This window comes from Ailuropoda melanoleuca, chromosome 7 (genome assembly GCF_002007445.2).
Source record: "Ailuropoda melanoleuca isolate Jingjing chromosome 7, ASM200744v2, whole genome shotgun sequence".
In the NCBI taxonomy this organism is placed as follows: Eukaryota; Metazoa; Chordata; class Mammalia; order Carnivora; family Ursidae; genus Ailuropoda; species Ailuropoda melanoleuca.
The window spans coordinates 51,032,786-51,060,760 of NC_048224.1; the positions used below are offsets into that span (position 1 = coordinate 51,032,786).

Below are 27,975 nucleotides of genomic sequence, written 5' to 3' on the forward strand. Positions count from 1 at the left end.
ATCTCTTTGTTGAACAATCACACTTGCTCTTGGCTAATTCCAAATTCTAGAAGCAACTTTTAAATGCTTCAGGTGCTCAGGCAGAGTTAGAGAGTCATCGAGCACTGACTGTAGCTCCTGGACAGAAGCTCCTGGATTTCTAAAGGATGCAGCTGGGAGCATAAATAGGCATGCCTAGTGCAAACATCAGGTGTCAGTTAATAATGACCAGGTCAATGGCACACATGCTGGGTTGGTTCCCACTGGCTGAGTTCTCAGGGGCCTGACCAATGTTATCCAGCCCCAGAGAAGTGTTCCCTGAAATACAGCAATGGCCTATTTAACAGCAGATCACAGCCTGAGGTTACTGGAAACCAAACTGGGTCAGAGAACCTAAGAATACAGCCTGGCAGATGATGCACGCTGGCCCCAAGCTTAGAGTTTTTCCCCACCTTTATTCTGTGGCACACTCCAGGTCTTTTCCTCCCACACACTTGGAAAAATCGAGGTGGTCCCCCTGGTTGCCCAAACCCATCTCCCTGGCAGCTCCCTTGTTTTGGAAGGATATGATAAATAAATCAAAATGCACTAAGCAGCACTTCCACAGGCACTCGCCTCCTCCACTGAACGTGCACCTCATCAATCACACTATTGTCTGCTTGAAAGGCGAGCCTTGTAAATGTCATATCCACTCAGGCCCAAGGAGAGGCGCATCCAAATGCAGCAAGGAGTTTTAATTGGATAGTGTAATTAAACTAAAAAACCCCAGCAGACTCCCTTTGACAGGATAGATGAAGACCCCTTTTAATAGGGCTAGGAAACATATCTGTTAAAAGGATGAGGCACTGCCTGCTCCTGATTGTGCTCCAGAGTACTCTTATGAAAAGGCAATTCAATAACTGGGGCATTTAATATGTTAGAGTCCATTGTGTTCTGTAATCTAGCAGTACTTACCGTATTTGATCTGGAACTTATGAAATAAGTCCTTGTCAGAGAATAAAAGCACAACATAGCTTGTCCACCTGATGTCTGGAGTACCCTGACCTCCTGGGAATCATCATTGCCTAAGGATGGGCTGTGGTCTTCCTGGGTACAGGCCCATGTGAGTATGAATGCACGTGCCTTACTTACTGGGGCCTACAGTACGTGGTATGGCTGTGGCCATCCACCCACTCACCCAGGGGCTGTAGCTCTTTCGTCCAGGGGTGGCTAACATTATCCTCATTTCTCTTTCATTCTCACGAACATCTAAAGAATATGACAAAATTCTTGGGTATCTCCTCCTTTAGGAACTGGAATGCCTGTCACATCCGTGTGTGTGCATGTGTTGTCTGCTAGAACTACTACCCCCGTCAAATAGAAAAAAAAGGAAATCAGGTGATCAGAGGATTCAAATATGGACTGGGGTATGCTCAAGTCGATTTTAGTAACGAAACCTTAGTCCTTCTACCATTCTACCTAGTCTTCTTTGTTGGGACAGGGTTGGGGGATGCACACAAAGGCACATTCAAAGACACACACACACACTAATGGCCTGCAGCTCCACAAGCAAGGTAACAGAATTAGTGGGAACACATGAAGAGGTTCATATCTGCACGGGGCTGTCTTACAAGTAGACCATAACAATCCCTCTCAGATGGGATGCTAGTGTCCCAAAGACAAGGTCAGGGAACTCAGCATCTGGGTGGATCAAGAGAGCCTCTGAGCTGGGGCTGAGGTGGGATACACACAGAAGATTTCAGACTTCCCCAGCTGTAGCTTTCCAGAAACAGTGAGACACTTTGCTTTAAATACACAAACCTCAAAGTCAGTTTGCCTGGGCCCTCAGACTGATTTTTCCTTTTTGAGGATGGTGAAGGTTTTGTTTGATGACTGCTTTTACTCCTCCATAAAGCCTGCTTGGAGCTCTTTGGCAAACCTCTGAACACTCTTAATGCTGGTCTTTCACTATGAGTTGATGAACCCATTAAGGACATATAAGTGAATGCTTATAATCTATGAAAACTGGATACTGAATTAAACCATCAAATACCTTTAGGTTTAAATGAAAACTACATAAAAGCATTTCAGCCATCAATTTGGCTATCACTTCTGGCCAGTATGAATTCTGCTGGAAAAGCTATTTTCGTGCAGATGTGGAATTCAATGGGAAAGACTGACTCGTGTACCAACATCAATCAAAATGTCGACTTCCCTGGCAGCTCTCAACAGTAAGGCAGGTTCAAAGGTCACAGGATAAAGAAAAAGCCAAGCTCTGGTTCAGCTCTAATATCTCCTCGGTAGAAGTCTTGCAAAAGTACCCCCTTCTGTATTAGCCTTGCTTTCATTAATCTTCTTGCCATCTTCTTTAACTAGTCATGCAGAACCGCTCGATAGCAAGACGTATAATGGGGAAGGCCCTGTGCCTATTACCGCGTTAACATTCTCTTAAGCCCCAGTGCAACAATGGAACGAGAAGGCAAAGGGAATCTGCAACTGCAGGGTGCAGTGTAGGCAATTCAATTACAGCCTGGGCTTACCTATGTACTTCTGACCTATAAAACACAAGAGGCCTTTGTGTCTAACTGGCTTGGCCATTAAGGTTGCTGAAGATCACAACAATGCTGATCTTTTCTATTTAAGCTAAAGCAATGTGGACAAATCATTATTCAGTAGCTTTAATTTAATTAGTAAATTAAATACACTACTTTACAGATCTTGTCAAGTACTTATGAAAAGAAAGATTCATTTAAGTGGGAGGTCACCAATAAGCCCAGCTAATTTAACTCATAACCTTAACTGAATCTCATCTCAAATATCTAGCAGGTTCTATTCAGGAGGGCTTGGCAGTCTCCTGCAGTTGTGGTTAACTCATTCCCAAAGAGTTCCTATCCTGTATCCAAACACTGTTTTGGACAAAAACAAAACAAAAACAACCAAACAAGAAATCCTCCACCAGCATCAACAGAATCAGATTTCCTTTAAATTATACTATTGCAAGAGAACGTAATCAGGTTACCTCTATTATGTTGCTTCCTTAAGATTTTCTATTATCTATACTTAATTGAGATACAGAGCTCTTTTCAGCTATAAAGACGACAGCTACTTTATTAAGGTTTAAATCTGATTTCTTAATGATAGGCTGCTTCCTTTAAAGACTCGAAACCTGCACAATCTTCTTATGATAAAACCAGACCTGGCATGGTTGAGTCTGGTACTTTATTTAAATTCAGCCTGAGAGTCTCTGAAGGGTGTTAGTTTAAAAGAAAGGTCCTTTGCTTTTGTTTCAGTGTTGGAATTTGAGGCTTGCACTTAAAAAGAGAGCCCGCTGCATCCAAAGCCTAGGTTTAGACCTGTATAAGGATGGAGAATGCAATGGTAGTTTCTGATATGGAAACATTCTCCCCTCCTATGTGCTGTATACATATTTGTTCAGTTAAAATGAATTAAAATGAATTCATCTTTTAGAGTTTTGTGACATCCTTCAAAAAAGCAAAAGATAACCTAAGGAGTGGCAAAACCAGACAGCGAAATCACTGATTTGAATAATAATGGCAGCATGCAGCCTTTTTTTGTTTTTTCCCAATCTAGAAAGGCAGAATTTATTCTTTATTTCTCAGAGCTTTTGATACACAGATGTTCTCCACTAACTCTGGTAAGAGTCCATACTTATATGTACAAATTTCTTCTAAGGCATGTATCTATTTAGTCATTAAGTTCCAGGTCTTTAAACACTCACAGGGACAGAGCAATAAATCTTCCCTCTGAGAACGCAGCCTAAGAGGGAGAAGTTAGGGGATGGAAAGAGAGCCATAGAATGACTATTTATGGAGCACGGCTGCAGATTCTGGGTCTTTCTGATCCATGGTATGTGTAATTATGTGTCTCACTGCAGGCGCTCTATTGCTCAGTCCCTTTGCCAAGCCCGCTATTCACATACTTTTTGGATATGGCGTCAATTAAACTTGAGCTGTGTTCCTTATGATGACCAAATTAATGGTCTGACAGAGGCTTTTTCAATAAACACAGCAAACTGGCCATATTCGAAGGTTTTAAAAACCGTTTCTTTTCTGTTCAAAATTCTGACAAACATGTCTCAAGACAGACTGGGACAACTTCATTATCCTCCCAACACTTAATGCCTTTTTGTAAAGAAGGCTGTTTAATAACACGTCTGCTGTTTCCACAACTAAATTATTTCAGTTGGTCACACGTTCCAGTCTTTGGCAAGACACTTGTGTTACGAGAGATAAAAACATGAAAAAGGAAATATATTGCAGAAATCAAAAACCTTATCTACTTCTAGACTCTCTCTCTTTGCCATAATTCATTCAAGAAGGCCCCAAGAATAATTTTTGATGTAAACTCAGCTACAAACATACATCACTATGCTGATAAAAATCACAGGCTAAACTTATGAAATATAGTGACTTTCATTTCTTTAGTGCTGTTAAAATAACTTTTTTCTAAGGTTCAACAGACACAAAAGATAAAAAGGGTTACCATTAATCCTTTAAAAAAAGAAGAAGCAGCAGCAGCCCCATAGATTAATTCTGTGGTCTGATGATGGTCTTGAAGATGAACTTTTTAGATTAAGTCACTGAATTAATTTGATGAAGATACTGGAAATCATAAAAAAAAAATAACATAGCATCAAGCTGATTCAGTTAATACATCTTTGTTTGGGCACTTTACAACATAAATTATGCCGAGAAACTTTTGGTTTCTAAATTCTGGCCTCATTAAGTTCTGTTTGAAGACAGCAAACATTCACTGAGGACAACCCTGCAGGCACTGTGTTAGGGATGAGGATACAGGAACCTTCCCGGATCAGTTGAGCACAGAGATGGGGGTGGGGAGAGAGGGGCAGACTTCAAGTCAATAAATACAGCAGTTTGAAAGGTGCTGTGCTGGAGGTGTGGGCAAACTCCTGGGGACAAAGTTACAGAGAGAGCCTGACACTAGAGCTGGACCTTGAAAAATGAGTGAGCCAGCCATGAGGAACTGGAGGTGCTTGTCAGTTAGACGGAGGGTCAGCGGGGAGGTGTATTCTAGGCAATGGGAACAGCAGCAGCACAGAGTTCGAGGTGTGTTTGTGTGCAAATAGTTCACAGTGACCACAGCCCAAGTTCAGATGGGAAATTATGGGCTATGAGCCTGGAGTGGTCAATGTCTGTAAAGACTCCCAGGCTGACGAGTCTGGATTCTATTCTGTGAGCCTGCAACTTTTAAACCTTTTTTTTTTTTAAGCAGCAAAATCTTTTTTTAAGGTTGACTTTTTAAATGCAGAATCCCAAAATGGAAAAAAGTAACACTCAAAGTAACACTCTATTGGCTGAAGGGAACGCCTTATGCCCAAACCTGCCCCTTCCCCCACCCCCAGGCCTCTGACGTCCCCTGAGAACCTAGAGATCTGAGGAACACAGTTTGGAAAGCACTGTGATGGGGCACAGGGACTTGGGAAATGTCTGACTGGGGCAGTGCGCCTCTTTGTTGAGGGAAATCACAATTTCTAGTTTTCTGGAGCCAGAGTGAGAGGGAAGGAAACCTCTTTAAGACTCACATGTGCAGTTTTTACAAAGAACCACCCAGTAGGTCTGAAAATAAGACAGAAGACTCTCTTGTGGGATTCCAATATTGAAATGGTGGGCCCCACGTTAGCTCTGCATCTCCACGGCTTGGAACTTGGCATCGCTCTCAGAGATGGGTAATACTTACTTCCTGATGGCCTGATGGCAAGAGGCAACTGGGAGGTGGTGGCTGTGCATCTGTTCTTCCTTCCCCCTGACTCTTAGATAGGGTGTGTTACACCCCTCACCTTTCAGTGCCTGAACCACACACAGCCTTCCTTGGCAAGTGAGTGTCTTGGTATGAGTGTAAAGGAAATCCAAATCCTGTTTCGAGTTTTTCCCCTAATCTTTCTACTCCAGCTTATCCCTCTATGCAACATGTAAGTGATTGCCTTTCATTTCTCAGAGACATGGAGAATTTGCAAAATGTTACTTTTCAAAGCATCCAGATTCTTGGGAAGAAAGATGCTAGAATAATGACATCTTTATTGGCTGATAAGCTGGAGTGAGAGGAATTAGGAAGAAGATGTTTATCTAGAGGCAGAGGCGAGGGGCCAAGAACAGTAAGCAATTTCCTCACCAGCCCCTTCTGGCAGCCATCTTGCAGAATCCCCTCACTGGGATAACAGGAATGGCAGGAGGGGGGAGCGGCTGGGCATGGCCTGCTCCCTTTCCCCCTGTACCACTAAGTTCTCCCTTCTTCCCAAGCTGGAGACTACTGGGTTGAAAGGAGGAGACTATGTAGCCTAGCACAGCTAGATTTGACAAAACAAACACCCACCCATAAATGAGGCAATGTGGCAGATGCCCTGTCCATAGGACCCCCTCAGGGGGGTCTGTGCTCTTTAGATCCCTCTTTAGTCGGTATTACCTCAAAAACTCGAACCATATTATAAACACTTGCTGGCCTTTACATTTCTTAGTTATTGTTCCTTTTGAGTATGTCATTCCTTATAACATTTGTTCCCCAATTCAGTGGGCACTGGAATAAATGGGATTAACAAAAATTAGAAGCTCACATCATCCTCAAGGCTAATGAATCAGAACCCAATGGGGAGGGGCGCCAGGGTGGCTTAGTTGGGTAAGCATCTGACTCTTGGTTTCGGTTCAGGTCATGATCTCATGATCTCATGAGTCGTGAGATTGAGCCCTGCGTCAGGCTCCCCACTCAGCGTTGAGTCTGCTTGAAGATTCTCTCCCTCTGCCCCTCCCCCTACTCCTGAGCACGCTAATAAAATAAATACATCCTAAAGAAAAAAAAAAGAAAAAAAAAGAAAAAAAGAACCCAGTGGGGATGGGCCCTGGGGAACTGCATTTTAAATAGGCTCCACAGGCAATGCTGGTATGTACCAGACTCTTGACAACCGCTGTCTTGCGGCCTTTCCCAGACAACTAACGAATTCTTGTACAGTTTAAACTTTTTTTTTCCGTGGAGGAATTTCAGTGTGATCTGTGTCCTTTCTGCCTCTTGATGGGACTGAAGTCTTAAAAATGATTAATCTAAATGCTACACTCAATTACTTAACTGCAAAAATATAATATGCCAAAATATACAACCAGACTGTATCTACTTTGATAATTTAAGCAGAGGAGTGCCAACCCAGCAGCGATCTCTTCTACAGGACCAGGCAGGAGTTTAATTATGAGCTGGTAGGTCATGCAGCTGCCAATAATCTGGAGGGTGTTGACACTTCCGGCTTGATGGATATCTAAATCTAGTCTTTGGCTGCCACGGGAAATCTCCCAGCCTCCCTTGATCTGGCAAAGAAGGAAGGAAGGTCCAGGTCTGACTGCTCAAGTCCCCCAAATGGGAATAGGAAGGGAGCACAAAGTGAAATGAGGGCTCTGATGAGACAAATTCTCAGCAGGAACCTGCCCCCAGGCCCCCAGTCCCCAGGGCGGGGCTCCTAAGGTCAGAAGCCGGCTGGGAGGTTCTCTACTGCCATCAAGACCTAACAGGATGGGGGCCCATGTCAGGCTCTGGGCACCATAATACAATCCTGTTTGATTAAAAGAAATTTCTGGTAATGAATTAAACAGACCCAAGGAAAAAAGGACACGGTGGCAATATATTCTCCTGGCACCCAGCACACAGAGGGGAAGAGGGGGAAGAGAGAAAGGAGACATAAATAAAAGGGACTACTCACTGGGGCTTTTTTCTTCAGCAAGGTCACAGGCACAGAGCAGGTCAGAATCGATTGAGATGGGTTTCTGCTTAATCCAAAACTTAGTGCTGGCTTTTTGATTCGTAACGGGGTCTATCTCTACTTTGTCTCCAGAGATACCTGTAAGGCCAGGGTGGAGGGGTGGGAGGACAAAAAAGAAGCCACAAAAAGTGGAAGGTGTAAGTGATTTCAGTGGAATCATTTGACCTGTTTTGTAAATCCTAAATTGAATGAACAAGAGCTCTTTCCAACGGCTTTGGGGATGCCACCACTTAAGAGACTCCAAATGGCACACAGAAGTGCACAGCCTGGTTTCCTGGGTGGGTGAGTTGGGGGGAGAAACCACCAAAACTGATACAAAAAAGGTATTAAGAAACATACCGTCTTCGATGTACCACAGATACAACACAGAGTCTACTTACATATTATTAACCCAAATAACACCTCTGTGTTGTAATGAAATAAACCATAACATAAGGTTCATTTAAAAAACAATTTTGATCAGTGGTCTTTTTTTTTTCCTGATCTAGAAAAATCTTACACACTAAAAATAGGAAAAATCTCTCTCTTCCTTTCTCTGACACTAAATAATTATCCAAGCTATATTGAGAGGAAGTCACAGGAGGATCAAAGGGTCCTTTACATAAAACCTTCCAAGTTCAAGTCTTGGAGCTTGGCTTCAGTCTGTGGAGGTCACTGCTTCTCTGCTGAGGGAGAAACAGCACTGGGTGTGAGCTTTATGCAACAAAGACGTTATAACAGGAATCCAGCATGTTAAATACTGCCACTTCAGGTTCATTTTCAGAGCTGTGCAAGACATAACATACTGTACGGTGACTGGGAGCAAAGGTTTTAGGAGAACAAAGGTAATGCCAGGGATAAAAGGTGTCCCAGGATAACTGTGGCAAGGCACAGCAATTGCTCTCCCAGTGTCACTGAGCAGTATATGCTCAGCTTGACACACACGATCTAGGCTAGATGCTCTCTTCGTCCCCTTTTGCTGAAAATCGAGGAATCTGTTCATGAAATGAGACAAAAACCTTCAATATGCCTTCCAGAGTGGGCCCCAGAGAGAATCTTGAAAGTAATTAATATTTAGGCCATACTTTAAAGGTCAGGGGCAAAATGGAAAAAAGCAAAATCAAGTAGATAGGAGATAATTAAAACCATCGAATGTACATACTGCAACAAAAAGACAATCAGAATTAATACATTTCATCCCATGGATCACACTCAAATTTTTCGATACGACGTTTTTTGGTTGAGACCAAAAAAAAGCAGATAAAAGAAACAACTCAATTAAGAAACAAAAAACCCCCAAATAACACAATGACCACAGTCTGAGAGTAAATTGAAAATTAAACAAGAAAACAAATACAAAAAAAATTCTAGTGATTAGGTCTGCCATACACTCCACTTCTATTTTATTTTATGAGTAAAGAAATCCCAAATAGCAGTCAGACAAAGGCAAGAGACTGTAGAGACAGACTCTAGGAGAGTCTCGTCTGCTGCCTTCAGAGGAGACAATGCAGTGCAGTTGCTTAACCCTGGTCATTACTGTGTGGTCTCTGGAAGAGATGAACAATTGGTATTTTTTTATTAATTGAATGCTGGAATTTGTCATTAGACATATTTCAGGAACACCATATTTCAATTAGGCATAATGTCATAAGTCCAATGGACTCTGGCCGTTCAGGTCTAGATGATTTCAGGAGGGTGAGAATGTATCAGGAGACCAATTTTATTATATTTCACTTAAAATAGATTACGACTACCCAGTTACACTCTTCCCTCCAATTTGGTCATTAATTGTTAAAGATCTGGACATTTCTATAGTTCCCTGAAAGAAAAGTACTTACGCCATGGCTGCTGGTAGCAAGTGGTTTTTATTTTTATTTTTTTTGTCCCCCTCTTCTTCCTCTGCTTATTTTGACATTTATAAAAGTCAAAAACGAGCAGAGCACAATAAATGTGCATATCTCTTATGTGGAATAAACCCTGCCCCACATTCCTTTCTCAGAAAGAGAGGGGAAAAAACAAATCATCACCAGAGAGGCACGGCTTTAAAATTTTGTTCTACGGCCCCGAAACTCCTGAAGCCGTAGTCAGTCAATATTGTTAATGTACCTTGTTAATTTGATAGGATTTGTCAGGTAACTCCACTGGAAAATTATATAAAACTGTTCCAGATGAAAAGATGATAGTGACATGAATTAAAGTGATAGAACAATAGTGGAATATAAACCAGAAATGACACCCAAAGTGGCTGTTGATTTATTGCCATACTGAGTTTGGTTCTGGGCTCCCATGTATATTAGTGCTACAAATCTGGGTCCATTTAGCAGAGGGATGCTCATACATACATCACCAGCTCCTGCTCCAAGCCAAGGTCACTCCCCATGGCATCAATCTTTTCAACAGAGCCTACTTCACAAAGCAGGACTTTTGTAACCATCTCAGATGTAACAGACTCTCGTCCTCTTTCATCTTTCTTTTATCATGTAAAGTACACTTTAACTTCTATTATTTTTATCTGCAAATTGTTACTGTAGAGTTCATCCATTTCAGGCTGTATCTCGGCATCAGTTGCCTGCGCTTTGCACGGCCACAAGAGCGCCTTCCCAATGACGCCCTTTCCGGGGGTTACTGTGCAGTCACTGTTCGCAGAGGGGAACCCCAATTCTGGCATTTGGGGATGAAGATGTGGGAGATGAATGCATTAGGTTCAAGATGGGCAGGCAGGTGGAACACCACTTAAACAACTGGTGTGTTCCAAAAAACTTGCCTGTAAATCAGATTTTTTTCTGAATCAAATCACATTTTCCCACTGACTTCTAGTTCCAGAGATACTTTATATTCATTTTGGATTGATCTGTAATTGGCAGGGGCTCCCAACACTTGAGTTTTAAGTTTCTCTGCCCTGCAGGCTTTCAGTCAAGTAGTTAATGATCTGTAAAACACTTGCCTGCCTAGAGGAGTCACTATTTAAAGGAACCTGTAGGGGGATCTTTCCTGATGGGAACAATCCTTTTGTACATTAAATAATCTCACCCTACTTGAGATGTGCAGGAGTCTCAGCTTCTTAAAGCAGGGCACACAGCCCACAGGAGCTGATCTGTTCTTGCTGCACAAGTGACAACCCTCTGCTTCCAGTTCAGGAGGGCCTGAGGCAGTCTAGCCGTGGAGCCCATTCTCCCGAACGTACCCAGAACCCGCTGCTGAATAGAATCCCCAGAACCTAGCCTGGAAGCCAACAGAGACCTCTTCTATCCCTGCCGTGGAAGTCAAGGTGTCCTTTTTGGTTGGAAGGAGGAAGCAGGCCGGTGGAGAGAAGACCTATGAGGAGGCTGGCACCACAGTCCAGGCCAGGGGCAAAGAGGGGTGAACATTACCTGGCACCAAATACATGTTAGCATGGTTAGAAATCCTTTGTGTGCATTGATTCAAATCTCAGGACACCCTTATCCCATTGGTTACTATATTTACCGCTATTTTATAGATGAGAAAACTGAAGCACAGGGAGGTTAAGTAACTTGCCCAAGACCACACAGCTAAAAAGCGGCAAAGCTAGAATTGCGAGAAAGCCGGGAAATGTGGCTCCAGAATCTGTCCTCTCAGCCACTATGCTATTCTGCAAGAACTGTGCCAGGTGTTCTATATAACATGCCCTAGGAGGGGTGAAGGTGCTTGTCCAAGGTTGGGGAGCTTTTAAGCCCAGCGCTACTTGGTTCCCAAGTATGGTACTTTCCACTGCTCTGCACAGCCTCATTCAGTTGGGTCCAGACATAATGAGGAATTCTGCTTAACTAGTCTTTAATATCCTCTTTCAATTTTTACCAAGGAACAAATAAACATTCAAAAGTGCCAATAAACACACACCTATTTTTGTTCAGATATGGAAAACAGGAGCATGGAATCCTACCAATATTCTTCTGTGTGACCACTGAGCATGGTTAATGTCCTTGGCTAAAGCTTTTGTGTAAAGTCCCAAAGGAAAGAGGCGTGCTCCTTAAAGTGTCACTCAGGCACTTTTAAGTAATTCAAATTATAAACATACGTCCAAGAAAACAAGGGAAATTGGCTTGTTAAGTTAACATTTCTCCAACTTAAATGGCCAACAGAGGAGTAGTTAATCCAACCATGAAGGAATACAACACAAACATGAAAAACTGCGTATGAGAAAAGCTTTGATTTGGAATAATTCTTGTGAAGCTAAATGAAAAGGACAGGAAAAATATTTACAGAAAGGAGATCTAACAAATATGCTCCAAACTGGTAACAGTGGTCAATTCTGGCTAGCAGGATTACATCCTTTCCTTTTCTGTATTTTTCCAAACAGAAATTTCACCCAAAATAAAAACAAATATCATTTTAGGAGCTGAAATTTTCTTGGTTTCTACTTCAGCATTCAGTACCTTTCCCAACTTTTACAGTGTGGGGAAGGGAGTATGTTGAATCCTGTGATTGATAATCGTGAAAGCAGCCCTAAATGAAGGCTACTTCCACCTAGCAGCCTTCAAACATCCAAGTGGCTGAGCCGCTGGGAAGGGCTCCCGTGGCGGCATTATGGCCACCCTGGGGCCACCCCGACAAACCGTGCCTGGCAGGCTCCACCTGACCAGCTGTGGGAAGGGAGGAAGACAGCATGAGGGCTGGCCTGAAGTGGACAGGGTCAGCCCCTTCCCTCAGAAATAAGGGAAGACACTTGTCTTCTTTTACCAGCTCTCCTCCCCTACCCACTTATCCATGGCCATCCATCATGACCTTTTCATGCTCCTACTTCTGACAGCTTCCAGATACAGTGAGTCAAACTTCACTGGAAGCAAACTATCACGCCAACTGTCAAAGGCAGAAAACAATGCCTGATTGCTGTCCTATGTCAATGCCAGCATATAAATCCTTCCCAACAAGACAGCTCAAAATAAACAAAAAATGCAACTCTAATGTATATACAACTCTCTGGGGAAACTATTTGTCCAAGGCTTTAGAGTTATCACAAGGAGACCCTCGTCTACTTTAACTAACCAGATTTCCATAAAAGGAAATTAGCATGTACATCATCTTCTGCTAACAGACTGGGTACCTACTTTGGGCAGCCCCTGTGCTGGGTCCTGTTGTGTAGAGAGACTTACTGAGAGCTTCCCACACTTCTAATCAGGAAGGCAGTAGTGCAGAGAGGTTAGGGATGGTAGCAGTTTTCTTACTTCCTAACCATGTGACTGACTTAGGACAAGTTACTGTAAAATGGTGATAACAGAATTTATCTCTTGGGCTTCTGTGATGATTAAATAAGACTTATAAAGTGCTTGGAATAGTGCTTAATACGTCGCTGGTGACCTATACTACTACTTCTCATGACATTATCAGGGGTTAGGCACTGGGCTAAGAGATGTGACACAGACCCAACAATGAGGGTCTGGACAGGGAGCTCAGGGAGCCCCAGGAGGGATGTGAACAAGGGACCTGCCTGGCTCCAGTCTGGGGGTATTATCTCTGGGACTTGCTCTACATCCCAGCTTTGAAAGCACCAGGATCCAGAATGAATGTCCAGCTGGGGAGACCAATACCCTAACACGATGCATCCTGGTAGTAATCTCCCATCACCAAGTGTCATTGGCCATACTTCTTCCCCACAACCTCCCGGTGTAGTTCAATTTGACATCAGGAAGACTGTTCTCACATCTGGAGCTGTGGAAACACTTGTATTAGGGGACCCCCCCCTGCCCCCGACCACCTCCAAGGTCTCTAGGTCATTAGTTTGGAGATCTTGCTTTTGGCAGCACGTTCCCACTCTTGTTATCCTGGGTAAATGTACTTCTCCCCTAGTAAGCCTGAGCCTCCTCCTCTGTAAAAGGGGGTAACAAAAAGTACCAACTTCCAGGATGTCATGAAGATGGGGTGACACAAGCATGTAAAAAACTCAGCAGAGTGCCTGGCACATAATTATGGGCTCAATCAGTTATTAGTAAGGTTATTAGAGATGAAGGGCACAAAGGTGAAATGGCATACTTACTCAGGGTCAATCAAGTCAGTAAATGGCAAAGCTGAGCTGAGGCCCAGGTCTAGATGATCAACTCTAGTGTGTGTCCTGACCAGTTTACCGCTTCCCACTGTCCCACAGGCACATGCCTGACTCTCAGGAGGCACAGCCTCCCCTAGGGCACATTTAAAATGTCCTTCTAAGAAGCTAAAACACCAATTCAGCAAAAATTAGGGCATTTAATATTCCGTGCCTCAGTGTATTTCCTGAGTTATTATTTATTTGCTCAGACATCATGAGCTGTGGTTCATTCATCAATTTCCTACAACTCTGAATCTAAGACTAGAAAAGCTCCACTGTTGTTAAATCCTGGAGTAGCTTTTCATATAATTCTACAATCCTCTTGTCTTCGGGTTACCTAGAGCCTATGAAAGCCTGGAAAAGCCCCTGGGAGTGCCACTGAACAACTCTTTGCTGGAGTGGATTGTGCTGAATCCACACAACCAATCGATAGCATCCACAGAGCAGTCAGGAAAGTCTTTGAAACTTGTCTGAATTTACACACAGGATCAGATACGAAGGCTGTTTGGGCTTAATGAGACCTCAGAGATCACCTAGTCTGGGGCTTACATTCTCCATATGAAGAAATTGAGGCTCAGGGTGGGGATATGACTTGTCTGATGTCACCCATTAATGACAGAGCTCTACCCATAATTCATATCCCCAGACTATCAGGCCAGGATTTAAATAGACCCGCTCTCCTGTCTCAATGCATTAAGTTTATATAGTGGGTATATTCACATCGTGATCAAATGCATTACAATATGAAAAGCACTGTCTCCCTTAGGGACTCAAAATAGATGACAATATCATATTTTGGCCACAACTATAATGAGACCCAGTCGAGCCTTACATTCTTGCGATCAAGTGGGGTACTAGGCCCCCGAATCACTGGTTCTGTTCAAAGGCTAACCATCTGAAACCTTTTGGGAACCACAGCTAAGAGATGCCAATTCCAATGTGTGGTCAGTTAGGGATTCAGTGACAAGTCTGAGTGTACCTGACTAGGCCATTATCCTTGGAATGAAAACTAAGGAGTGGCCTGAACATGAATGAGACCGTGAATGTACAGCCAAACTCAGCACAGAGCTCAGCACAAGGGTGGAGCTTGCCAAATGAGATGTGGGACCGTTTCACTCAGTAACACCTGACCCTGGATGAGGACTAAGCTCTGTGTGTAAAGAAGGCACTTACAACGAGTGTGTATTAGGGGAGTAAGTTTCCCAAGCTAATATTCTCCTGGTAAACAGATACAGGTGAGCTTACAGTGTCAGGTTGGGAAGCAGTACGCCACTTCCTAAGAGAATTTATGATACCAGGTGTAGAGTGGGGGAAAGACCAGATCTTCCTCACGTCCAGGCCCTGGTACACCGTTGGAGCTTAAGTGCCAAGGGTGAGGGCATGGTAAAAGGAATACAGAACCTTGATGGCCACTCCCTTATCCTATCCTCATGAATTTCTTTATGCTGGTGGCTCTCAACTTTTCCAATTCTCAAGGCTTTCTCAACCATCTAAGGAACCCAATATGCTGTCAACAGTAACCCTGGGTTTTTCAACAGGTGTTCTCAAAAGGGTAGATCTGGGAGCAGGGAATTAGAGGAAGGTACATGGTTAGGAAAAATCCTGAGTTTCTGACATTCCCTATCAGGGGATTTTCTTTCAACCCAATCACTGCATTAAGCATTAATGTCATTAAAAAAAAATTCTGGAGGCAATCTTGGTAGTATTTGTCCTGCTATTTCATAAGCTCACTAGTACTTGTTAAGCTCTACTCCAAATTTTGGTTCAGAAAATGTTGTCACAACAGGGACAGAACAATCATGTGATATTAGAATTGCCATCCTCAAATTACTCAGTGGACCCAGGGATTTTGGAGCTAAGTGTGATGGATGTCTCTCATGATCATTTTTGTGCATCTGAATGGAGGAGGGTATCTCCTTAGTATTCAGTAAGAAAATGAAACAGAAATACAGAGGGAAAATCCATCCACCTGCTAAGAACCCACATTTCCAGATTATGTAATTACTCGAACTATACTCCATAGGTACCTGAACTGGAACATAACAGGGGCAAGTATTTTATTCACAGAGAGCCACACAGAGCACCAGAGTGAGAGGGGAAAAAAAAAAAAGTGCAGGTCACATCTGTTTGCCTTCATTCACATTACTGTGTTGATGTGCTTCTTAAGTCTGCATATTGTGTATCAAGAAACGGCACTGTAATGAAGTCTTCCTTGAGCACTGGCTTGTAGGTATTGACTAGGGGGTTAAATAATACCTGCAATAGGACAGATAAACCAGGGAAGACAATAGATGGCAAATATGCTGCCTCTCAACATGCTCGGGCCCAGGGCAGGCATTTTTAATCAATCACAGAGTTTCTCCACGTTGCCCTCAGACGCAGCTCCAGATGCTGCCTCAGCATAATGCTCGGGGCGGCCATTACAAACTTGACTGGAGTCAGCTGATGAGATGAAACCTCTGTGCCTTCTCTCTGATATGTGCTATTGTACTTGATACTAGGATCACAAGTGTTAGGATTATACATATGGATTGTTTTATGAAGAGACGGTGGAGGTAACCATGGAACCTTTCAGCAAGATTATCTTATGATACAGTCTTTATCTGTAAATCCTACAGAGAATCTGTGTATCTTCTACGGAATGATGTTAGGTTATATGTGCAATTATGACACCAACGGGCTTCACGGGATAGTACAGATGCAGGAACCTAAACCGCTGGTGCCGTGGGGAAGGTCTGTCCTGACAAATGACAAGGTGAAGGCATCAAGTTGGCACAGTGGCACAACTATCAAAGCACTTCTCAGCCTGAGGCCCTGTACTGAGGAAGCCAGGCTGACCTGCCCAGTCAATAAAAACAAGCCTTGGACAAAGAGATAAGGGGCAAGAAAGTCCTTTGGATACCAAGAGGCTGTATTTCCCAAGCCACACAATTCAGGGGAGATTCTGAGCTAGCAGGTCCGGGATGAGGTCAGGGACTTGGTGATTCTGATACACAGTTAGGGTTGCAATCACTGCTCTAACGTACTGTGTAAATAAGAGGTATACAATGGTGGTATCTTGGTCCTCTCTGCTTTGTTTCTTGTATGGGTTTCTGGCAGCCCCTTGGCTAGTGCATCATAATTCAGCTTCCACCAGGCAGCCAACGAATACTTACTGATAGGATACTATGGGCTTCCTAGATGGTGGCTGGCATTCACCTTCTGACCTTTTTAGTTTGCTTTTCTCCAAACCCACTTCAAGCCGTCAGCCTTGGCATGTTTGGGCAGCACATGTCCTAGTGCCTGATCCTATGGCCAGACACACAGGATCAGATACACGGGAGATCACGTTAATGGAAATGACCTCAACTTGGTACAAGCTCAACCAAGAATGTTTTTGAAAAATAACAGAATGGTTAGGCATGATGGTTTTGTGTGGTAAGCTCTTCAGGCTGACAGAGCAGGGATGGTGAATAGACTTCAACTTAAGAACCAACTTCAACTGACTGCTAGGGATTGCTTACAGGGCTGTGTTAGAAAGGGTTCTGAGGTCAGGCCTGGGCCTAGAGGGAAGAAGTGCGGTGACTGACAATGCAAATGGAGGATGGAACAGCAGCACACATGCTACACTGACACTGACCTCCAGATGCTAGGGCAAGGAGAAGAGTGAGGATGTGCAGAATTTTTGGAACTGGCCAACAACAAGTAATCACTTCCTTTGTGAAGGCAAGTTATTAATGACTGAGGCATCCACGGCTTGATGGATTGGGTTTGTTGTACGGGACTGGGCTTCAGTCCCAGTTCTGTTATTGGGACTGGATATCCCACTGGATATCCTGATGGCTGGGAGGAAGGGAAAGAAAGTTAGTGCTTATTAAGTAATAGCTGTGTGCCAGTAAACACTAAAATCTCTCTGAACATCACATTACTTCATTTATTCCTCCAAGCCTTGTTTTTTTGAGTCACGAAATGGGAGTAATAATGTAATGTTCTATGTGGATTAAATAAGGTGATGGGGTGAAAGTTCACCGCATACCGCAAATTGTCCTAGAACTACAGAGCATTAGTGCAATGATACTTTGCATTCAACACATAATACAATAGTTAGGTGCAGGACTCAGCCTTAGGCAGTCTTGGGTTCTGATCCCAGCTTCATTACTTAACAAGTAATTGTTCCCTATATCCTAGTTTCCTCATAAAAAAAACGGAGATAATATCAGTACTATCCAATAATAGCAATACGATTACAGGAGATAAGAATATAAGAGTGATCAGTAAAGTGCCTGGCACATAGCAACAAACACTTGATAAATAACTACTTTAAAAAATTATAATTCTTCATGTTAATGTTATTTAAAGATCAGGTCTTTGCTCTAAGTTTCACGAATGGACTCCAATAAAGTTTTTCAATCACTGAAAAGTCTGGTGGAAAATCAGTTTAAGTCTGGGTCTTGCAGATCCAAGTTTGAGTCCCTCCTCACCTGACTTTCTCAGAGCAGATGGCAGATGGTAAAATGGGAGCATGGGCCACGACTGCCCGATCAGGAGACAAGCAGCTGTGATGGCCCCGCGGAGCTTGGGAATTCTGCTCGCTGCCGCTGCTGTGTGCTCCTACGTACCACTGACTCAGAGCGGACAGGCAGTTTTCTGTGGAATCAGCAGGGCTGCTGGGGAAATGCCGCACACAGACACTTACCACTTAGAAGAACTTGCCACAGGGGGCAAGTGAAATCTCTGCTCTGACTGACACAGGATGGATGAGTGGAGGAGACCATCCATCAGTGTCAGGAAAGATCTGAAGCACCTGGCTAGTCAGTTGAAATAAAATAAATTATTTACTGATCTCAAAATCCAGCTGCTCACTCAAATGCTCATAAAAGGTATGCTGTTTGCTGCCCTGTACTTTACAGTAGATTCAGTTTCGGAAAGAAAGAATTCCTGGATCACTCTGTACATCTTTGTTGTTGTTACTGTGAAAATGAAAGGGTGTTGCCTGCTTTGCAAGGAGGGAGAGGGGGTCTAATACAGAGAGGGGGTTACATATGGAACTCATCTACACGGCAACAGGAAATGAGCTTAATTTATTCACCGCATGGTTTAGTACTCATGGGCAGTTTCTGTGACTGTCACAAAATTCCTTAGGACTAATTAATGAAATTTCTGTTTATAATCCTAAAGATTGAGTTTAGATTCATAATTGAAACTAATATTCTGGCAACATCTCACTGTTTAGAAGCTCCTTGGAGCCATGTCTCTCCACCAGAGGGTGCCATGGGTACCACTGGAAACATCCAGAGGTGACTGGGACCGGGCCTCTAGTCACACTTTTGAGAGCTACTGCTCTAGGGAGAGATATCTGCACCACTATCATCATCCATTTCTACCTGACAAGTCTCCTCCACTGCAGCTACAAGTGAAACTTGGCCAATAGAGGCACTACCTAAACTGACTGATGTGGTTAATTTCAAGATGGTAGACTAAGACAGAAAGCTACAGGCAAAATAGGTAACAGTGACAATAAGAGCAACACTAAGATGAGCCTCTATTCAGAATAGAGCCTCTAAATGCCAGACAACTTTTTTTTTCTATCTTGAAAGGTAAATGTTATAACTCATTCTATAGATGACAAAAACTAAGACTGAAAAGAGAAGGGACTTGTCCAGGGTGACACTGCAGGTAACCCAGTCCTGACTACAGATTAGGGCTCTTCCCACAGATCCTTTTGTGGGCCTTTTCCTTTAAGTGAATATACATGTCAGAATCTGATGAATTAAAGTTTGGCTTTTTTGCCGTGGGAAATATGCATAGGAAAGAAGCCCACGATCTTGGTTATATTTCCAAAGCACTGCTTTTTTACCTTGGGAATCCGTGGGCTTACTGATGATGTTCACCCGCAAAAATCCCTGCCTTGTACCCTGGCTGCAGTTGGGCTACTTACTGGGTTTCTTAAAACTAGACTCACTCCTTTGTTACTGGGAAGGTACTGCAGGCAAACACAAACTAGATGTCTGAATAGAATTCTTATTTCAGTAAAGTTTTATTAGAAATATGCAACAGAAAGTGCATGAGTCCTAAGAGTATCTATAACTTGATTTTTCCACAAAGTCTACACACTCATGTAATCAGTGCCCAGATCAAGAAACGAAACCGTACCAGCGTCCCAAGACTTCCCTGCAGTCACTCCAGCCTCCTCTCCCCCTGGATAACCACCACCATTACTTGTACACAATAGGTTACTGTGTATTTTTGGAAGGAGTTACATTCACCACTATAGCACAGACACTGTTTTTGAATGTTATATAGAGGAATAACACAGTATGGACCTTTTCCCCTTTTTTTTGAATCTGGCTTCTTTTTGAGCACCCTCATTATTTTTATTTCAATGAGAAGAACCAGGAAAAGCAGCCCCAGGAAGAAAGACACCAAAGATTTTTATGTTTTAAGAATCAACATTATAAAATAAGCATTTTTTCCCCATTTTAGATATCCAGCATTTTGTTTTTGTGAGGAGGCTGAAACAGGTCGAGAAAGGGGAAAAAAAGGTGGGTTTTATGGTTTGGTTCAAAGTCCCTGGGTGTTAATTCATCCAGTTAGTTTGTTAGAATCACCATCATCCTAGCAGCTGGTGTTTCCTGAGGCCTTGCTCCGTGCCAGGTGCCTTTGTAAGTATTCTGCACGTGTGATGACATCTTGTGCCCAGAAGCACCGCATCTATGAGATAGGTACTATTGTCTCCGCTTTGCCAATGAGGAAACTGAGGCTCTGAACCATTTGCCTGTGGTGATGCAGCTAATAAATGAGCCAGGGTTTGAACCCCGGCTTTTAGCTCCAGAGTCTGTCCTCTGCACGTTCCAATAACAGCTCTCATTTACAGGAAGTCTGCCACCCGCCTGGCCCTGTGCTAAGTGCTTCACATGGCCAATCTGACTTGCTCCCCAAGGCAGTCTGAAGAAGCTGGTGCTACTGATATTCCCACTTAGACCAGAATCGAGGCTCAGCAGGATGAACACACTTGCCTAATGCAGCTGGCTACCGGCAAAGCCACGACTCAGAGCTTCTGAGTCTGGTGCCCCTCTCGGACTTACTCAGCGGTACTGTCAGGGTGCTTCAAGCTCCGGTCAGTCAGGCTGGGGAGGAATATTTGAAGAGTTTTTTTTTTTTTTTTTAATTTGAAGAGATTTTTGAGGCTTATTACAAATTAGCCAGACTAACAATGACATTGTAGAAGACTTTATTATGAGACACATACAGAGTATTTGTGAGAACCTATAATCAGCGGGCCTCAGAGTTGGAGTGCAAACTTCCTCCCTTCACACACAAGCAGACGAGGCCTGGGAAGGGACGGTGTGGCAGAGGCAGGTGGCAGAGCCAGGGTATAGGTCAACTCCCTAAGCCTGGCATCCATAACTGCTTCCCACTCCTCCCAGTGTCCTTTCTTAGGGAGCAGGTGCACTTAAGTTGGCCAGACCAGCGTTCTGCTCCTGACACTACCACCTACCTGCTGTGTAAGCTTGGGCATGAGGTGTCACCTCTCTGGCACCTCATTTACCTTTGTTGCTAGATGGGGAAGGTACAAATACCTACCTTTTAGGTAGTTCAGTAGTGCGTGCAAAGCACTTAGCACAGGGCCTACTACACAGCAGGTACCCATAAATGACAGCCGTGACGATGATGATGATGTAATATTGACTACTCTGACACTTTTTCTACTCCTGTTATGTGTAAGTCAAAACAGAAATTTAGCACTTAATCAGAACAAATTAATCCCAAATATTAATTGAAAGTTAATTCTGGATTATTTGGTGAGGACTCAAATATAACTTCTGAGATCATTAAAAAGCTTCCTGAATAAAGGCATGAATGAATAAGCAACGAATTCACCTGAGCAAAAAAAGGCAAGTGGCAAAGCTGCCAGGAGTTCTAAGGATAGCATGTAAGAGAATTACAGAATGATAAGAATTATGGAACTTCAGAGAAGTCAGTCAGTTTGAAAAGAGTCTCGGGTTAGTTCTATTTCTAATCGTCTGCTTCATAAAAAAGAAGACGAGGCAGAGCGCTCAGGTGGGGAAAAGGAGGCACTTTCTATTTCAATGTTTAAACATTTTCTCTGAAAACAAATTACTGTTAGTCATTCAGGTCACATAAAAGTCGGATGCTGTTTCTTCCCCTGTTTCTACGCTGACCACTGATACAAAGGGTCTGGTCCATCACCAGTTCAGGCACTTACCTAACTGGACATCGGTTGTGAATCGGAGTCTGTGGATCATGCTGACTTTGAATGACTTGTAATGGTGGCTGCTAAGCATATCCTGTACTGTAGCTATGTCAATCTGTGAATCCTCCTCAAAAACTCCGTCTGCCCTTGAACCTGGGGAGGAAAAAGCAGTTTAACACATAAAGATACATGAAGCTTGGCAAATGGTGTCTGCTTAAAATGCTTTGGGATAAATTAAAATAATATGGGCTATTTAATTTGGAGAAGAAAAGGCTGAGCGATGACTTAATAATGCCATTCCAGTAAACAGAGAATGGTAGCATATTCATCATTCAACAATTAATTCCACAAACACTGCCTATTCTATGGCAGGCCCTTGGCTGGGCAGCAGGGATACGCAAGGATAGAAAAACTGCTGCTTGCCAGAAGCTCTCCATCTCCACGAGAGTAAGCTGAAACCACAAAAGTATGGGTGGTCACACTTCTTGTTTCTTTTCCTAATAATAATTTTTCTGATCATAAAAGTAACCCATGTTCTTGAAGAATTCTCGTGCCTTCCAAGATTCTCAAACTGTCTGTTCATCAGCTTCCTGTCTTGCACCCCACAGTCTCCACTGGTACAGGCACGAGCCTGCTCCTGCTCGGATGGCTGTAACACTCTCCTCACCGGCCTTCTGGCCACCAGGCACTCTCTGCAATCCAGCCACCACAGGACTTTCTGATTCATACAGCTTTCTAAAGCTTTGATCATTTATTCACTCATTCAATATTCAGCGAGAGCTTTGTGCGTGCTCAGTACTCTGATATGTGATACTGGGGACAAATAAGAAGGCTGGTGCTCAAAAATCTTCCCTGGTTTTGCATGGCCTCCTGAATGAGGCACTGTTTCCAGCCAAGCAATCAAGGCTGTCCATGATCTGGCTGAAACATAATTTTTCAATTTTACTTGTCATTTCTCATCCATATGTTCTTGCAGCTCCTCTCAAACTCCTTAGACTGCACACAAGTCCAGGTTTTTCTACTTTTGGGCCTTTGCTCATATGGTGGCCTAGAACACCTCTTCCAATCTTACCCTGGACTTGTCAAAACTCCACCCAGGGCAGCTCAAACCCTACCTCCTGAATTCCATAGCGGTTGGTTTATACTGGACCCCAGAGCCAGACAGACCAGGATTCAATTTCTAGCTCCGCCTCTAACTTGCTATATGATCTTGGGCAAGTGACTTTATCTTTTTGAACCCCAGTTTTTTATTATGCACAGAATGCCAAAATGTATTTAAAGAATTTAACACATAATACACTTAACAAACAGCAGTCATTTTATTCTACTGTCATAGAGGACCACATTCAGCCTTGCACTAAAATTGCGGAGTGGTTAATCTGGCCTAATTTGGAAGCTTTTTGATAGTCAGTGAAGTTTCTCATTCATCTCTGTATCTTCTGCAAGCAGTAGAGGCAGCTGGTATGCTCTTGCTAAATTCTGCTAAATAAAGAAGATGAAATACAATACAATAAAATACATAAAGAACCAGTGTGTACGACTGCTTACTATACATCAGGCATGGTGCTAAGCACTTTACATGTGCACTTAAGCCTCATGACAACCTGGTGGGTACTGACAGGTACAGATGAGGAATCTGAGGCTTTGGGAAGTAGAGTCATGTGCCCAGGGCCACACTAAGCAAAGCTAAATTATCTCTGGTCCCCCAGAGTTTAAAATGGGGTCTTCTGAAGGTGCAGCTGCTGGTGCCATTCACCAGTGGGATGGGAGCACCTGTATAGCAGAGGCCAACCAGAGCAGGGTGCCTTAAGCTTTGTTGAGTAGAACACCCAGAGATGGCCCACAGGGAAATCCAGGGAGAACTCCTTGGGACAGAGCTGGAGGAATGGAAAACTCTAGATTTGGGTGTAAAATGGGACAATTCTGTTACACAACTGGCAGCCTGACAATTACACACTTTTCCTTCCCACAGTTATTGCTTACAGGGTACGCTTTTAAGTCAAAGTTGGTTTCTGATGCCTTTACATTGAACTCTTTTATTAGGAACTGCACATTTGATTTCCAAACACTACAATTATTCCCAGCTAAAATAACTCTAGCACCTATAATAATGCTCTCCCCACCATGAAGATGCAGTCTCACGCTTAATGGGCTATTCACTGAATGCCTGTGATATGGTCCCATCTTTGAGCATCTGTGCATATTGTCCTCTTTGCCTTCTCTCCACTTCACTCTCTCCTGACCTATTCCTCCAGGTCTCCTGGAGGTTAGCTCAAGTGACACTCCAGGGAAAGCTTCCCTGACCCCAGGCCCCCAAGTCTAGTACAGCTCCTTTTGCCACTGCACCCACCAATTTCCTGCAAATGCAGTCACAGCCAGTCATTATCTGTCTCTGCCCCAAGAGGGCAGGCAGAGTGACTGCTTTACTCACCATTATAGCCTAGACCCTGCTAGTGCTACCACGCCCAGGATAAACCAAGTGGTCAATAAAAATTTACTGGATGAATACAAGCTCCTATGTCCACAGGAAGGTGAAGATCAGAGAGGCTGAGTGATTTAACCAACATCACATTGCTAGGATCAGAAATGTTACACTCAGCATCTGTAAGGGCCATTAAGTAACCTTGCTACCTTTCTTGGGACACCTGTAATTTTGGACAGAGGGGCCATCATCGCAAGCACTACCGTCTTCTGGGTAATGTCCATCTCTTAAACCAAGAGGCTGGCTAGAATTTACAGAGCTTCAAATAATCATTCACTTTCCCCAATACACACTTTACAGAAAAAGAACTATGAAGATATGTTTATTTCTATTTTTAGAACCTTTTCAATAGGAGAGTTGTGGAGAATTTTGGTGAAATATTAAAATCCTTTCATGTTTTAAAAATCAGTTAAAGCCATCTTATCTGAGAAAATGCCATTATTAGATACAACTTAGCTCAAGAACTTCTGTTTTCCTTACTAATTAGTATTTTCTAAATATCGCAGGTATTTGATTTGGAAAGGAGTAACAGCTCATTATGCTAAAATGCCAATTACTAAAAAAAAAAAAAAACCCCACACTTAAGAGTTTTGCATTTTATGATGTTGGATTAAAACCAATTTAAAAATTACTGTAACGTGACATATAATTTTTTACTGAGCAATTTCAATGCCAGCTGCTAATAAAGCATCTTAGCTGTAAATGATAATTCAGATGCTTTTAGATAAAGTGGTGCATAAATATGGCTGGAAATTGATTTAGCTTCTTACAGAAGCTACTGAAGAATGACATATTTTGTTTAATACACCAGCTAATGTAGTCCTAAAAGCTCAAACAAGTGCCAGTTTTCACTCCTAAATTTGCTGTGGGAGATTAATGAAAACTTTATATTTTGCTGAAATGTTAATAATGGGCAGATGAGATGATAGGATTTTAGTAGAGGTCTTAAAGCTATGGAATAACCAGCAAGGCTTGTCAATTTCCTTATATTAATTTTGTTCAAGACTTATATAGCTGGAGCTGGCTCAACACACTAATGCTTCTTGCATTGACCTTCTACTCTCCAACAGTGTAAATTCATATCCCATTTGAGGATTTAAGCCCCTCTGATACTTGGGGAAGTTCTGAGCCTTGCCCCAGATGACAAGGGGTGTGTTTGCTTTTGTGATTAGAAGGGCAACAGCACCTGGGGGAGTAGGGAGGGAGGGAATACGCCTGGGGGTGCTGCCCACCCCCATGCAGGTCATCTGCTGAACTTCTGGTCTCAGAGTTACACAGCCATTTTTCAAAGTAGGCTCAGGAGTGCCACACTTGGAGGGGACATGTGTGCGTGTATATATCAGCCCGCCATATAACTTGCAACTACTCTCCCCATGCCAGCAGGATGCTAGACTATGGAGGCACACTGGTGAGGATAAGGCAGGGTTCCTATCTTCAGGAGCTTACAGACTTGGTATTAGGAACACAAAGAAAATGATACAAGGCAGAAAAAAAGCACCCAATAAATGGTGCATGCAACACACACTATATATCTAAAAAACATCTGAAACAGAGCATCATACCAAAAGCATGTTTCTGGACTAGAAAAGTTCAAAGACTCATGTATACCTTTACTGTTTGTACCCTTCCAGAAACGAGTGAACTCAACCATACATACACCAGCACTATACCATTTGCATGTTAAAATTATTACTATATACCAATTTCACATTTAAAAACCCACTTCTGTTCCAGAGAAGACATTTTTATCTACTCCAAGTGAAAAAAAGAGAGAACCAGAATGTTTTAGAAATAAACATATTAAAAAAAAAAAAAACACTCCCAAACTGTTAATTTAATTGAAACATAACCCTTTGGTATTTTGTTAAATGAGCAATTAAAAAGGTCACAAGCAATTAAACGAAACAAAAGCCACACTGTGTTCATCTATATTAATGCTGAACTGGGTCTCCTCCTGAATGACAAGATAAATTGTAATGGTGCCTTCAAAGACTTCACAATGTATTTTGTCAAAGTCGGGAGTGTTAATGTCTCTATGTGCCATGGATTACCATAATGTATTGTGTCAAAACGCTCGAGCTGCAATAACTCAAAGATGTATTGTGATAGATCAAATTTTGGGGTGGGGCCTAAAAGTGACTTGAGCACCAGTGCGCTCAGATGGACTGACACCGGCTCTGGAAGAATAACAGACAGCCCATTTGCAATTTGTAAAGGTTTGCGGGATAAAATCTAAGAGGGGAAGGAGCCTAGCTATCTAGAGGAAAGAATGAGAAAGGAGGAAACAGGAATGGCACCTATCTCAATGGCAAAACCAGGCCGGGGCAAGAGGGGGCAGAGGGAAGGAGTAGGCAGGCAATGTCTAGAGCCTGCAGCAAAGAAAGAAAGAGGAGGTGCTGAGGGCGCCAAGGGCTGGGAAGTGGACTTGGGGCTTACTAACATTGGAAAGAACCTGGAACACAGAACTCAAAGATGTAGGTTCAAATCCTAACTCTGATATCAAGGGTTAAGGGCGGGCCAAAACCTTGCCCAAGATTCCATTTTTGGGAAGAGGCAGAGCTGGGACAAATCTGTTGAACCCAAGTCCACGTTCCTTCCTCTGTGCTTCTCCATCCCCTCCCACCTCACAACCTTCTACAGGCAGCAGCAAGGAGACAGACTGGGTAGGTAACTATAAACTCTGAGTCAGTGGTTCTCAAAGTACAGTCTAGGACCCACTGGAGGGGTGATGCCCAAGAACTATTTTGGGGGTCCATAACCTCAATACTATTTTCACAACAGTAAGATTAAGACATCATTTGCCCTTTTCATGCCTATTATCTTATAAGGGCACAAAGTAATAACAAGTATACAAGTTCATCGATATGGTTCTGATTTCACATTGCAACTAACCTTTAAGAATCAATCACTTGAGTTTTGGTATATTAATGAAAATTAATATCCAATATTCTCTGAAAAAGCTATTGAAATACTCCTACCTTTTCCAACCATGTATCTATGTTAGGCCAAATTTTCTTCATATACTACAACTGAAACAATAAATTATAGCAGACTGAACGCAGCAGATATAAAAATCAAGCTGCTTTCTATAAAGCTAGATACTATAGAAATTTGCAAAAGCATATATAAAACAGTGCCCACTGGTTCAGGTGATTAGTCAATAATTTATCTTCCTGATGGAACAAAAATAAATGCTCTTCAGAGAAAGAAAATGGAAAACAAAAGAAAAGAAAATATACTATTTTTCATAAAAATGTGTTTACACATAATGGATTTATTATTACTTTTTAATGAATTCATAAATATTTAAAATTTTCTCAGTTTTTATTCCTAATAAGTAGATATAACCCAAAAAACAAAAGCTCTTTGGGGTCCTCAATAATTTTTTAGAGTGTAATGAGGTCTAAGACCAAGAAGCTTGAGAGCCACTACCTTTACTGGTTCTTATGCATGCCTGGATGTCCACTGGACAATCATCATGAGACAAAAAAGGGCAGTTACAGCTGTGTATGTGCTACATACCTGAAAGCAAACACAAATAGAAA

General features: G+C 42.7%; 1 protein-coding gene across 13 annotated transcripts in view; it reads right to left on the minus strand.

The window, feature by feature from the left end:
• The window catches only part of MAPKAP1 (MAPK associated protein 1), a 240,187-nt gene that overhangs the window by 20,730 nt on the left and 191,482 nt on the right, over positions 1–27,975 (minus strand). For 11 of the 13 annotated variants that reach the window (XM_034664520.1, XM_019796487.2, XM_034664518.1 and 8 more), the window contains 2 exons: positions 21,961–22,101; positions 7,676–7,813 (listed from right to left, as the gene is read on the minus strand). In XM_034664520.1, coding sequence (XP_034520411.1) covers positions 7,676–7,813; positions 21,961–22,101 — 279 coding nt within the window. Of the gene's footprint in view, positions 1–4,625; positions 6,511–7,675; positions 7,814–21,960; positions 22,102–27,975 lie in introns of those variants that run through there. The other 2 variants (XM_034664522.1, XM_034664521.1) reach the window with 2 other exon arrangements.